The sequence below is a fragment of the Xenopus laevis genome, chromosome 7L, assembly GCF_017654675.1.
Source record: "Xenopus laevis strain J_2021 chromosome 7L, Xenopus_laevis_v10.1, whole genome shotgun sequence".
In the NCBI taxonomy this organism is placed as follows: Eukaryota; Metazoa; Chordata; class Amphibia; order Anura; family Pipidae; genus Xenopus; species Xenopus laevis.
Genome location: NC_054383.1, coordinates 22,846,859 through 22,861,828, shown reverse-complemented (window position 1 = coordinate 22,861,828; position 14,970 = coordinate 22,846,859). Strand labels below are relative to the sequence as shown.

General features: G+C 38.4%; 1 protein-coding gene across 3 annotated transcripts in view; it reads right to left on the bottom strand.

Annotated features, from left to right (window-relative positions):
• Positions 1-9,678, bottom strand: part of col17a1.L (collagen, type XVII, alpha 1 L homeolog) — a 50,388-nt gene extending 40,710 nt beyond the window's left edge. For all 3 annotated transcript variants that reach the window (XM_018225218.2, XM_018225219.2, XM_018225220.2), the window contains exons 1-2: positions 9,449-9,678; positions 61-126 (exon numbers count right to left, since the gene is read on the bottom strand). In XM_018225218.2, the coding sequence (XP_018080707.1) occupies positions 61-115 (55 nt within the window). In that variant the 5' untranslated portion in view covers positions 116-126; positions 9,449-9,678. The remainder of the gene's footprint in view (positions 1-60; positions 127-9,448) is intronic.
• Between the last annotated feature and the right edge of the window lie 5,292 nt (positions 9,679-14,970).

Here is a 14,970-nt window from a genome sequence, read left to right as displayed (position 1 = left end):
GTTATTCTTGGTTCAGAGAATATATCCAAAAAATACAGTCTTAATGTTGATAAATCTTACTTCTCCCAGTGACCTCCCCACCATCCCGGTACGTTTTCTTCGTTATACCATCCATTCCATAGTCCCCTGGAAAGAAAGCGAGAATAAATGTTAATTAATCCCCCCTAACAGAGACTCCATTTAAAGGGATGCTGTCATCCAGAATAAAGATCTTATATTTGCATTTGAAATCAATAAGGGCTGTGATTGGCTATTTGGTAGCCCCTGTGTGGACTGACAGCCTACAGGAGACTCTGTTTGGCAGTATAACTGATTTTTATGCAACCAAAACTTTCCTCCAAGCCTGAAATTCAAATATAAGCACCTGCTTAGCATTTGAAATCAATATTTAAAATATATGTAATACAGTGTTGTAGACAGAATGATTGATATTACTTCTGAACAAATTATACAGGGTCAGTTACAAAGATCTGGGGAAGAAGTGCACTGTGGCAAATAGGAAACTGCAGTCAAGCCTTGCTTTATAGCAGGGATTCTCCATATCCACTCAGGATAAGAGAATAGCATTGCTCATACTGATCTCACCCATTTTTGGAGGCCTCATTTACCAACGACATGCAACTTGCAGCTGTCATCACACAATACATTTAGGGGGTTATTTACTAAACTCTGAATGCAAAAAACCACGAAAAATTTGTGATTTCTTTTTATAAAATGGGACTTTTAAAAAATCAGGAATTTTTCAGAATTTATTTAACCCCAAGGATAGAAAAGTCAGAGTCTGAAAATCCGGTATCTCAGACCTGTTGAGGTTGCATATAAGTCAATGGGAGAAGTCCCAATGATTATTTTTTTAAAGTGCGCCGGGTTTCATGCAATACCCTGAAATTTTCGGTCAAAAAACATAAGAAATCAGAATTTTGCGGTCAAAAATCCAAAAAAACTCAAAAATTCAGAGGAGAGATCCGAAAAAATTGGGAAAATCTGATTTTTTTCGCACAAAGCTAATTTTCGGGGAAAATGTAATAATAAATAAGTGTAAAAAACCCAACCGGATTTGATCAGAGTTTGTAGCAGAAAATATTGAGATAAATTCAGACTTTGATAAATAACCCCCTTAGCATGTGCCCCTAGCATAGAACACAAGTCACATAGAGAAGAAGCCTCCCCAGTGATGAATGACTGGCAAACACATTCAGTATAGTCAGGAAGTGGGGAAGGTTAAAGGGGTTCTATATATGGGCTGATGTAAAAATTAAAGTACTTATTTAGATTCTCCTTTGCACTTTTGATTGCCCCAGGACAGTACTGGAGTAGCATCACCAAACATAGTGTTGGGTTCAAAGACAACTGTGGGTCCTACTGTGCCAGTACCAACAGAGATAATATCCCATCCCTCCAAAACTCAGCACTGTAACCTGATTGCTCTGTAGGGTTTCCGGTGTAGGAGTCTTTTGATTAAAGAGGATCCATCTACAAAAAATAAACCCAAGAGGAGATCCATCTCTAATACCAGCCCTTGTACAGGAAACCATGCTATATTTCATTCCATGGTGCAAAGAATTATGGTAGATATGCAAATCTTTTATGCCCCTGTAGCCAACACTGGTTTAGTAGCAGAGATATACAGTAGCTACATATTTTCACATTAACCAATTTTGATAATAAGGCAGAAGAAAACCTTTACACAAAGAAGGATTTTGCTGATTTAAGTAAGGGCCTTCTTCCCTGGCAGAGAAAAGCCTGACATTGTTTCCATCACTGAGGTTAATTACCACCTGCGACCTCTGGTACAAGTAGAATGTGGCCCAAAAATGGAAATTTGAGTATACACACCTAGGAAGGTATTTACTAAAACTCAACTTTTTTGACCAAACTCCCAAATCACCTTAATTTACCAATAATTATTTTTAAAAAAGTCAGAGAAAAAAACGACAAAAACTCTGAAAACTCGACTCCCTCGTATTGTCACCGCGATAACTCAAATTTATCAGATTATCAAACGAAAATCAGCGAAAACAGCCAGAAACTATTGAGAATGCTGAAGGTAAAAAACATGTTTCAGTTGTTACAGGGACTATCTGCCATTGACGTCTACATGATTTCCACAGGTTTGAGAGTATTAGCAGCTTTGGAGCATAAAAATATTATTTTGTTTTCCTCTAAAAATATTAGTTTTTCCCCTTTAAAAACTCGACCACCTGGTTTTTATGCAACTAAAACTTGTCTACAAGTCAGGGATTCAAAAATAAGCAGCAGGGGAGTGAACGAGTCGGAATAGGGGTAGGCAGAAAACTTTTGAGCAGGTACCTGCCCAGTAATCACACATCTTTGCGCCCGAGGCAGGTGCCTCTTCTGCCTACCCCTAGTTCCGGCCCTGCATGTTACATCCAAATGTTGCCCCTGCTTGTCGTACAAATTGTAGGTTTGAGGTAAAAAGGCAAATTTGCACTTCTGTAAATACAATGCCCCCCCTCCCTGGCATGTTTGGTGTTGTTGGAAAATTTGACCTCACTGTTTTAGAGTTGAGATTTCACATGACACAGTCGCAATTTCTATGAACATCATGGACATTTAGTGGCATCCTCTACATTTCACAGCACACAGTGACATTCCATACTAGCAATAAATACGTTAAAATGACTAATTCACACCCTTATCCATGGAAAAGGAAATCATAATTGCATTGGAAATGGTGGCAAAAAAACAACCCCCCTCCAAGCCTCCATCAATTACTGTAATGCACATAGTGATCCATCAGCCAAGTCACACCCAGCCCACCCTCGGCAAGTTGGAATAATCAAGGGTTTGGTCTGAGGTGGGTAACGCATATCTTATTGGTTGTTGGGGGCGGGGCATAATTTATATGATAATACGTGTTTTGATGATGAGCTCATAACCAACAAAAAACAGATGAGCCACTTAAAAACAATGTGAGCCTTATACACTTATATCTCTGTATTTTAAAGAAGACTTAAAACCTAACCAAAGAAATAGGGCAGAAATATTGTACATTATGTTTTGGGCTTCTGTACCAGCTCAAGGTAAAAACAGCCCTTTAGCAGTAAAGATCTGTGTCTCCAAAGATGCCCCAGTAGCTCCCCATCTTCTTTTCTGCTGATTCACTGCACATGCTCTGTGCTGCTGTCACTTACTGAGCTTAGGGACCCACTCACAATATACAGTACACATAGAATAGAAATGTCACAATATAAGGCTGATTAGTAAATAATTCAGATTATTGGTAGTAGCACAATTAGCATTAGAATTTAATAATCAGACCTTATATGACAGGCAAACCTAATTTTGATTGATGATTTGTGACGACCCCTAAGCTCAAAGCACACTGAGCATGGGCAGTGTCACTGACAAAATCCAAGATGGGAAACTCTTGTGACAACTAGACCGAATAATTACCGAATAATTACTACTATAGCGCTGCTGAACCTTCAGGTTGGTTCAATAAGCTCAGTATATAAAATACAGACTTTCTAGATTTTTAGATTTTAGTACTACTTTTGCTAGATGTTGGCCTGGTCTTGTATCACATGAGTTTAATAACCAATGAGATGACAATCTATTGCCTTGAATTGATAAAGATCTATTAGTTTTATCAGCTACCACCAACCTGTTTGTGATTAAACTGAGGGTGAAAGTTCCACAAGGAAGAACAGCATTGCTCAATGGCTGCTCTCCTCCCATGTCCTGTGTGAATTTCTGATCTATCTGCTTCTCTAACCAATATATCGTATTGATCTCTTAGGGTCAGCAGAGATGATGGATTATTTTGGAATGTGATTTAAAGGAGAAGGAAAGTCTTTTTTTGCTTGGGGTGCCAAAAAGTTAGCAGCCCCTAGTGAATGTATTTACTTATCTGCACATGCGTCTGCCCCAGGAAATTAGAAGAACGACGAAGGGAAGAAGAAGACAATCGCTCCATGGTTTTCACTGGCAGAAACCCAGGTCGGTACAGTTTTCTGCTGATAGGAGCACCGGCTAGGGGTGTCAGGTGAGTAAATATAACCACTTGGGGTGCCTAATTTTTGGCACTCCCAAGTTCTCCGTTACATATTGAAATCTTAAAAATGATTTTAAGATATGTATTACAGGTATGGGATCACTTATCTGGAAACCCATTATCCAGAAAGCTCTGAATTACATGAAGGCCATTTCCCATAGAATCCATTTGAAACACATAATTTAAATTTTCAAAAACGATTTCCTTTTTCTCTGTAATAATAAAACAGTAGCTTGTACTTGATCCCAACTAAGATATAATTAATCCTTATTGGAAGCAAGACAATCCAATTGGGTTTAATGAATGTTTAAATTATTTTTTAGTATGGTGATCCGAAATATGGAAAGACCTTGTATCTGGAAAACCCCAGGTCCAGAGCATTCTGGATAACAGGTCCCATACCTGCACTTCTATTGTGCAGTTTGTAGGGTGTACCTATTGCCTACATCAGAACTAATCCATCAATGGCACATTTACTGTATATGTGTTGGTTTTCAACTCTATTAATGAGCAATAAATAAGGAACCAGTGACAATAGGCACAAAAATTTGAAATGGTTTTCTATAGAACTTTCTTAGTCATGGGGATGCAATGAAGGGATACACATTTCAGAATTCAGGGCAGTGTCGCACTGACCCACCAGGATACCAGGAAAACTCCCGGTGGGCCCAGGTGTCAGTGGTCCCTCATGCTGCTCAATGTTGGCCTATTTCATGGCCATTCTATGAGAACAAAGAGCCTAAATAGATGGAATAATAGATTATAGTATGTAAACAAAAGAGACTAGGAGAATAGAGGTTGAGTGAGGAGAGGAAGAATATAGTACTGAGAGTGAGCCCCTGGTCTAAGGTATTTGGGTGGGCCCCTGGTGTCCCAGTCCGACACTGCGTCAGAGCAATGCTTGTGTGTAAATAAAGCCATGTAATCTCTTCCACTGTACTGAACGCTGAACTATGATTTCCCTAGAAAGTAATGAATTAATAAATATTTGCTTGTTACACCCCTCGGGCGATTATGTTAATAGCAGATACAGGTGCGCTGGGGCTCTGCCATGGACTGCAGAAATGCTGTCGACTTTCTAGAGATTTCTAGGAAAATGGGTGCAGTTTGAAGAGCACTCGATGTATCTTGTAATATCTGATTCCAATTAGAGTATCTATTATAACTATTATTCCCAAGTGCATTGTCATTGCATTAGAGTTAGAGAAGCCCTGGCCCTCCCAATATTATCTGCAGAGTGTTAGTGCATAAATATTTGGCTGAGATACCAAAGGAAAACACTGCAAAAACCTACATGCACACATATCATTCAGCAGTTTGTACACACAGGGGTATATTTATCAAAGAATGAAGTCAGAGATCGCCCAGTCTGCTAGAGTGAAATACTCTTTCCATCCATTTCTATGGCATTTTTAAAGGCGTATTTATCAAAGGGTGAACTTTCACCCATTGATAAATAGTGATGGGTGAATTTGTCCCGTTTCACTTCATTGAAACAATTCGAAACATGAATTTTGATGCTGCCATTAAAGTCAACGGGTGTCCATATAATGTTGACGAACATCGGTTTTGAGCCACGTCTTTTCCGACGCGTGTCCACAATTTTTTGATTTTGTCAACAAATTTATTGTGCATTTATTCGCCTGCGGCAAAACGCAAATTTACACTTTGCAAATTTATTCGCCCATCACTATTGATAAATGCTCTATAAAAATGCCATAGAAATTAATGGAGAGTGGCGGACTTTCACTCTAGCGGACTGCGGTGATATCAGACTTCACACAGTATTGAAAAAGTACAAATACATTTTTGCTGCCAAAATTAGGGGGCATGTTGGGAATGGTAGTAAGTTAATTGCAGCTCACAAAGAGACCTACAGTAGCTCAAGGCACTGTCTGTGATGGAAGGGTCTTTAACAGGTAATTATAAAATAAAAAGCTGGTTCATGGATATATATTCAGAAATAAATTCCAATATAGTAAACCACATAAAGTAACTGATAAATGGCTCTAAGTACTAAGCGCATTGCTCTATACTGCTACAGTCAGGGCAGTACAGGTAAGGGATCTGTTATCCAGAATGCTCAGGACCCGGGGATTTTTGCATAAGGGGTATTTCCCCATATTTTCTGCCATGCTTTCATGAAATAAGATCAAATTGTATCTTTCAAACAGGTGTGTAAACGTCTACCCTGTATGTGTTGTGGAACTTACACTCCCAGCTTTTGAGGGGAGTTTTTGTTTTTACAGACTGCTGTAATGACTATTACCATATGCCCCTTCCTTAATCTCTGCTAAAACAGTAATCTAGATTCCAAAAATCCAAACACCTTCCCTCTTAGCAGTCTGTGAAGCCTTATGCACAGATAGTGGTGATATAAGTGAAATATTTTAATATAATGATTGATTAAATCACATCTCTACTGAATAAATCCCGCCCCCTGCCTCTGCATATACAGCAGCTTGTACACCTGGATACTCGACTAATGAAGTTGAATAGGGGTTATATAATAAAGAAATGATAATCCATGCTTGTCTCTTTATAAAGCGCTAAATAAAGGCTTCTGTTTGGAGACAAATTCCTTTCGTATTAAAGCATTAAACTGTTGTTCCTTACCTGGCCACTAGGTGTAGGTTTTTTTCTGTAATGGAGCCAACCTCGACGTTTACACAATGCTGTCTCTGTGCCAGGGCTTAATTAAAATATCAATATAAATAAGAGGAATTGTATTTACAAGTGAGTTATGTGCTCCCAGCCCTGAAGCCATGAATAATGACATTTTATGTTTATGAGTTGGCTTGGTGCATCTGTGTTGTTTCTCTTCCCATGAAGTACTGAAAACCACCCCTGGTACAGCTTCTCTGGTCTTAAGAAACTGATACAGGTATGGGACCTGTTATCTAGAATGCTCGGACACGATATTTTCCGGATAAGGGGTTTTTCTATAATTTGAATCTTTATACCTTATATATTTATACAGACTGAGTCGTCAGCTTATTGGCCAGTGTGTGGGGCCATCCAAAGGGCTTCCCCGATCGATATCTGGCCTCGATTGGGTAGTTTAAAAAATCCCGTTGGATGGTGGTTGCATCTGTGGGTCTATGTGGTTCTGCGATCCGACCGCACGTATCGGATCCATTCTGATCCGATTGTTGGGCCCTAGGGCCCACAATCGTATTAGCCCGATATGACACACTTCAATGTGGGCATATTGGGGAGAGATCCGCTCGTTTGCCGACCAAGCGGATCTCTACGTCAATAGCCACCTTAAGGCTTTTTCTAAGGCTTTATGACCATTAGGGGTGCTGTTGTCATTGCAATCCACAGGCCCAGATTTGGGGCTTAGGTGCCTCTAGACCACTGCGGCCTAGTGGCCGGCAACCTTGTGAGCACAACCCCCACTCCAACTTGAGTGCGAGCAATCCTTGGAGCACTGGGGATTACGCTTACAGGAGTATGTGTCCCCAGTGCTCCTTAGGTTGCCGCCGATAAAAACTTGCAGCCCTAGGCCGCCACAAATCCGGGCCTGGCGATAGATGGTGAATGACTCTAAAGAACCAGGCAATATGGCAGCTCCCCTTCATATATGCAAATATGCAGTGTATGAATGCTCTAAGCACACAAGAATCTTTTTTCCCACTTAAAAATACTGCTATTTAAGAACAATTCAGATGCAAACCATATATTCTATATGGTAAATTCAATGCAGAAATCCATTGCTCTGTGACAAAAAAGCAACATAGTACAGGAATGGGACATGTTATTCAGGTTGCTCTGGATCTGGGGTTTAAAACATTAAATAACCCCAATAGGATTGTTTTGCTTTCAATTAGGATTAATTGTATCTTAGTTTGGATCAAGTACAAGGTACTTTTTTATTATTAAAGAGAAAAAGGAAATTATTATTTATTTTGGATTATTTGGATAAAATGGAGTTTATAGCAGACCGCCATTCTGTAATTTGGAGCTTTCTGGATAACGGATTTCCAGGTAACGGATCCCATACTTGTAATATTATTGGTAGATTCCTATATTTACACTGAAAAGTGGTAGCCATATTCCAGCATAAACCCAAACATACTGTAGCTTGCACTGAGCTTTATATGCACAACAGCCACAATGCCACAGATTGCCTATCCACAAACCAAGAAACTGCTTTTTTGACCCCTGAGGATTGTGGGCAATGTAGTTCAGCAACAGCTGGTGGACACAGGCTGGACATAAATATTTTGACAACTGAATGCATAGATTATGGATAAAGATGGATACTGTATGTTGTATAATGACCCTTTAATAATAATATTAATGGAACAGTATAAATCTGAATGGTGTCCTATTTTCAGCAAATAGGAACATGTTAGAGACTCAAAAAATAAACAAACAACCGATTCCCCCCAGGTTTGGCCAGGCATAAATGTGGGGGAGAGAATAGGGTGCATGTAGGGCTGGTTGAGGTTAAATGGGTTGGTTCACCTTTAAATCAACTTTTAGTATGTTATAGGATGGTTAATTCTAAGCAACTTTTCAATTTGTTTTAATTTTTTCTTTTTTTTTTTATAGTTTTTGAATTATATGCCTTCTTCTTCCGACTTTCAAATGGGGTCACTGACCCCATGTAAAAAACAAAGGCTACAAATTTATTGTAATTGTATTGTAATTGTAAAAGCTGAAGAACTCAAAAACCCCAAATAATACAAAATGAAAAGCAATTGCACATTGTCTCAGAATGTCACTCTCTACATCATACTAACAATTAATCAAACAACAACCCCTTTAAGACATAAGCAGATCAGATTCCCACAGAACATTCACATTCGTTTCTCACCAGCTCTTGTGAAGAACAGAAAAACAAGAGCAGCCTTATACTTGCCTCCCTGGGTCTAACCTACTGCCTAGGCGATAGCTTATGATTTATATGTACTTAAAGCTCCTTAAGCCATACTGTGGTAGGTATTATACGCATATGTAAAATAAAATATTATTTTCTTAAAATAAAAAAATCAAAACAGCCAGTAACTCATTAAAAAAAACATCAGCTGTAAGTCCCACAGTCCCAAACCAGTGACTCACTTTGTCTGATAGGAAAGGAAACACCTTACAGAACAAAAAACAAATCTTTCCAAGCAACAAGGGATACATTAATCTAATCTTATTATCAAAGAATAAACAAAGTCTTGGGTGGCAAATAGTGGAGCAAATGCTACCTGGAGAATATCTTTCACTACATCAGCATTAACCTCTGCAAACCTGTTAGTTGCTTTCTAATGCCAGTCAACAGTGCAAGGGTTTAGTAATTACACACAGCTCTTCGCTGCTTGAGATACAGAAGCCTGATAAACAGAAAACATCATCAACGAATCCTAGCATCTAAAAGGCAAACTACCTTCACAGTCCACCTTGCAAAGTGCATTCCATCTAAAATGTACATACCTTGGGTTTTCCTATAGGAGAAGAAATTCTGGAAACAACAGCGGCCAAATTGTGTCTTTCCCCCAAAACCGTTTCCTTTTTATAATTCCGTGCCCTCCTACACTTATTTACACGTCCTTTGAGGTGTGTTGGGGCTGACTGATTCTTCAAGAATGTACACTTTTTCTTTTATTTAATCTCTACATCCCAGTCTTTCTCTCTCTCTCCCGTCCCTTCATTTCTCAGACAAGTCCGGACAAAGGTGTGGCATGGTTTTAAATTTTCACTCCACCCTAAAACCCATAATCTGAAAAAAAGAAAGAAAAAAAAAATCTGCCTTCGGGTTGTAAACTCTCGGCATTGTAGCACCTGCCTGTATAAATAGAAAGAATGGAGCATAAAGAAGAGTGAGGCTTATATACTTTACTATAGAGGGTTTAATGTCTCCTGCACAAGTATTAGTTAAATATTTAATTCCAGAACTCTCCATTTGTTTAATGCAGAATAGGAACCTGATTTATGTATTCAACACAGTTAACTGTATAATGTCCATGTCTTTAGCCCATGACTTTGTTCCCCTGTGGGTACGAAATGCGTTGGGCGGATGGAGATGCAAGGATACTTTTTAATTTTGACTAATAAAGTACTATTTTTTAACTAAAACATTTTGGTCCTGCGGATCCATTTGATTCCCGGACAGCCCTGCTCTTTTTTTCGTATTTTCATGTCTTTAATTGGTCAAGCCAAGAAGGCTAAGAAAATCCTAGCTGGACCCTAGCTGAAGTTCTTTGCATGTATGAAGATACAAACCATACAATCCATGAACAATCAGGCTGGCCTTCTATGTACAAATGCAGCATATCTGCAATTTAAAATCACTTTTTGAAACGTTTGTACCCCCTACCTAGTTCCATCGTCAGGTTAGTGTCGCTAAAGGATTGCTACCTACAGTGTTCCTTTATAAGTGTATCCGATGACACTTGTCGTGCTACAGCCGGACGCATTCTTCAATGGCTTAAATGGGGTGTTCACCTTTAAAAGAACTTTAAAGGGTAGGTTCGCCTTTAAGTTAACTTTAAGTATGTGATAGAATGGCCAGTTCTAAACAACTTTTGAATTGGTTGTCATTATTTATTTTTTTATAGCTTTTAAATGGGGGGTCACTGACCCCATCTAAAACAAATGACCTGTAAGGCTACAAATGTATTTTTATTGCTACTTTCTATAACACATCTTTCTATTCAGGCCAGTGCCGCGAGTGCGCATGCGCGAAAAGACACAAGTGTGCATGCACGAAAAAATACGAGTGCGCACGCGCAGTTTTGTTTTTCGAGCATGCGCACTAGTATTTTTCGCAAATGTGCACTCGCGCAAACGCACACATCGGCCAAAGCAGGGACCGGACTAGGGGATAGCAGAGGCAGAGAAGGTGCATGCCTGGCGCCCCTCCAGCTTTGCGCCCTAGGCACGTGCCTACTCTGCCTACCCCTAGTTCCGGCCCTGATTCAAGCCTCTCCTAGTCATATTCCAGTCTCTGAAACAAATAAGTGCATGGCTGCAAGGAAAATGGACCCTTGGAGACTAAGGGGCAGATTGATGAAAGGTCGAGGTAATTTTTCGAATGAAAAAAAATTGGAATTTCAAGCTATTTTTTGTGTTCTTCAGCTAGCCATTAATCCAAATTCGATTTGAATTTAGAAAAAAATCTGTCTCTTTAAAAATTCAACTTGACCATTCACCATCTAAAACCTGCCAAATTGCTGTTTTAGCCTATGGGGGACCTCGTAGAACCCATTTGGAGTCAATTGGTGGTCTTTGAAAAATCTAAGATTTTTTGGGGAAAAACTTCTAATCTAATCGATCCATTAGAATTAGGCCGAATATGGACCGAATATGGACCTATTCGATCAAAAACGGACCTATCTGACCAAAAAAAACCTTCGTCTTAATTTCGGTTGGTCTTTTTGAATTCGAATTTCGAAGTTTTTTCAATTCGAAATTCGACCCTTGATAAATATGCCCCCAAATACTAAAAAACTAAATAACTCAAAAACCAAAAGTTAAAACCATTTGCAAATTGTCTTAGAACATCCCTCTCTACATCATAGTAAAAGATGAACAATCCCTTTAAGGACGGAGGAGAGAGTGATATTCCAAGACAATTAGCGATTGGTTTTCTTTTTTTATTATTTGTGCTTTTGGAGTTATTTAGCTTTTTATTCAGCACCTCTCCAGTTTGCAGTTTCAGCAATCTGGTTGCTAGGGCCAAATTATCCTAGCAACCATGCAGAAAACTTGCAAAAAAAATAAATGAAGGCCAAGTGAAAGTTGCTTAGATATTTAACATTCTATACCATACTAAAACGTTAACTTAAAGGTGAACCATCCCAAAGCTGGAAGGGAGTCTAAAGGCTGACCCTGACGTTATCAGCTTTCAAGTCAGTTACATACAATGCTTTTTTTTTTTTAAAGTGAGTACCATCATATAAGAACAATGCAATTCTGGCCGTCATTTGAAAACAACAACAACAACATATTTAGTTCTTTATAAAACCTGAGATCTTCCATACCAAAGGTGGGTTTATACACAGTGCTGGCATGCAAAGAGTTAATAGGCTTTATGTGTTTACAATACGCAAAAGCCATGAGTATCTTGTAAATGATATCCTTATAAATCGGTGACCAGTGATGTCATCAGTTATAAACGGTGAGTAGTGATGTCATTTTTGTCACATGACTCACTAAAACTTGTGTTTTCTTGAGTTCCATGACCTGTATAAAAGCACTCGGTCTTGTGTTTTTATATGGTCATGGAACTCCTCGGTGACTTATAATATCCTTATATTTTACAATAGGGGGTACTTTATTCCCTATATAATACACAAAAGCCATGAATATCCTGTAAATTATATCCTTATAAACGGTGAGTTCTGATGTCATCAGTTATAAACGGTGAGTTCTGATGTCATTTCTGTCACATGACTCATTGAAATTTGTGTATTATAATAAATAAAGTACCCCCAGTTGTAAAATATGAGGATATTAGAAGTTACCTCGGAGTTCCATGACCTGTATAAAAACACTCGGCCTTCGGCCTCGTGTTTTTATATGGTCATGAAACTCCTCGGTAACTTATAATATCCTTATATTTTACAAAAGGGGGTACTTTATTCCCTATATATTTTCATGCAAGCTCATTGTAAAGTCAGCAGCAATTTCTAGAGGATGTTTGGTTGCTATAACATTGCATCTGACGTAGCTTGCACACGGCTAATGATATGGGTTGGTTGTGACTATAGCAGTGATGGTTTAGAGTCAAGTAGAGGAACAAGCCGTAACAAATTCCAGTCTTCACTATTGCACTTCATTTACACCACCGGGATGTTACTGATGCTGATTGGCTGCTGTCTACCCTTGAGCTCATGAAATATTTCAATTAATAAAAAAAAACATGACTGCTTCTACTTTACTTGAAAGATGATCCCAAATTATGCAAAAAAAATTTAATTTTGCCACTTTCCCTTTACTGATTTGCAAACAAAAAATATCTTAAAGGTGTAGTTCACCTTTAACTTTTACTATGTTATAGAATGGCTTATTCTAAGCAACTTTAAACTTGGCCTTCATTTTAGCTTTTTTATAGTTTATGAATTATTTGCCTTCTTCTTCTGACTCTTTCTAGCTTCCAAATGGGGGTCAATCTAAAAACAAATACTCTGTAAGGCTACACATTTAGGGCAGATTTACTAAACTCGAGTGAATGGTTCGAATTTCAAAAAGTTATAATTTCGAAGTAAATTTTTGGGCACTTCGACCACCGAATAGACTATATTCGACCATTTCACTTTGATTCGAACGATTCGAAGTAAAAATCGTTCGACTATTCGATAATCGAAGTACTGTCTCTTTAAAAAAAACGTCGACTTCATACTTCACTGTATTAAATCTACCAAAGTGCAATGTTAGCCTATGGGGACCTTCCAGAGCACTTTTCTAAGTTTTGGTCGAATAGAAATCCTTCGTTCGCTAGTTTCGAACGATTTTTATTCGACCGCAGGATTGCCAAATTTGTTGAAAAAACTTCGAATTCGATATTCAAAGTTTTTTAATTCGATGGTCGAATTTCAAAGTTTTTGTGTACTTCAAAATTCGACCCTTGATAAATCTGCCCCTATTGTTATTGCTACTTTTTATGACTGATCTTTCTATTCAGGCCTCTCCTATTCATATTCCTGTCTCTTTTTCAAATCAATGGTTGCTGGGGTAATTTTGATCCTAGCAACCAGATTGTTGAAATGACAAACTGGAGAGCTGCTGAATAAAAAGCTAAATAACTCAAAAACCATAAATAATAAAAAATTTAAACAAATTGCAAATTGTCTCAGAATATCACTCTCTACATCATACTAAAAGTTAATTCGAAGGTCAACTTCACATTCCAATCACTTTTTTTCAATTCCGTTGTTCTTGGATTGTTCCCCAGAAATAAAGACTTTTTTACAATTACTTTACATTATTTATTTTTTACTGTTTTTGCAAAATCTAAGTTTAAAGTTGAATGTCTCTGTCTCTGGTGTTTGAGTCTGGCAGCTCAGTAATTCAGGTGCAGACTCTGAACTGTTACAATTTTGCAACATTGAGTTGATACATTTCTCAGCAGCATCTCTGGAGTATTAGCAACTATTGTATCAATTCTAACAGCTGCTTGTAATGAAACCCAGAGATTCTGCTCAGCAGGGACAAAGACAAGAAATGTATTAACTATATGTATTAATTTAGAACTGTTTACAGGGTCGGCGACCCCCCATCCCAAAGTTGCTTTAGAAGGTGAAAAATGACACGTTACACTACAATATTAGAAAAACGGTCACACATAGAAAATAGAAAGTCAATGGAAAAAGTCAAGATTTCTGGTGATCTATCTGAAACCAAGTAGTTGTTTGAAGGTGATATTCATCAATTGGGAGTCCACATCTGATTTCCGCCTTAGTAAAGCCTAAGGGTTGTTTGACGGTGAACCACCCCTTTAAATCATTCTATCTGTTTTGTCTGAGAGAATAAGAAAGACTAGATATCACCTTACAGCCATTTTCACTCCGGAAAGGTGCACAAAAATACAAAGAACGTGGGATGTTCCTAAGGTATTGGACGCAAATCATCCCCAAAGACTTGTAACACAACTCACATTATGTTACAGCATAAATACTATAGGATCATATGAACGTATTGAATAGAAGGCAAGAGTCCTTTCTGTAATTTCTACTCAATTATACATTTATCTGGATATTCTTGCCAAAGAAAATGAGCTTTGAGGCCAGTTCTGAATGTCTGAATGTTTAAGTCCCTGCTCTTTGGAGCTTCATATCTTAGTTTGGTGCCTGAGGCGCAGAGAGATTAAATGACTTGCTAGGGCCACAAGTATCTAACAAATGAATTAAACCCAAGCCTCCTACAGCCCCAGGTCACAGGGTTTTATACTGCTGTATTGTGCAACCGGATAGCTTGGTGTTTATGGACCAATAACAAACGGGCATGGCAACAGT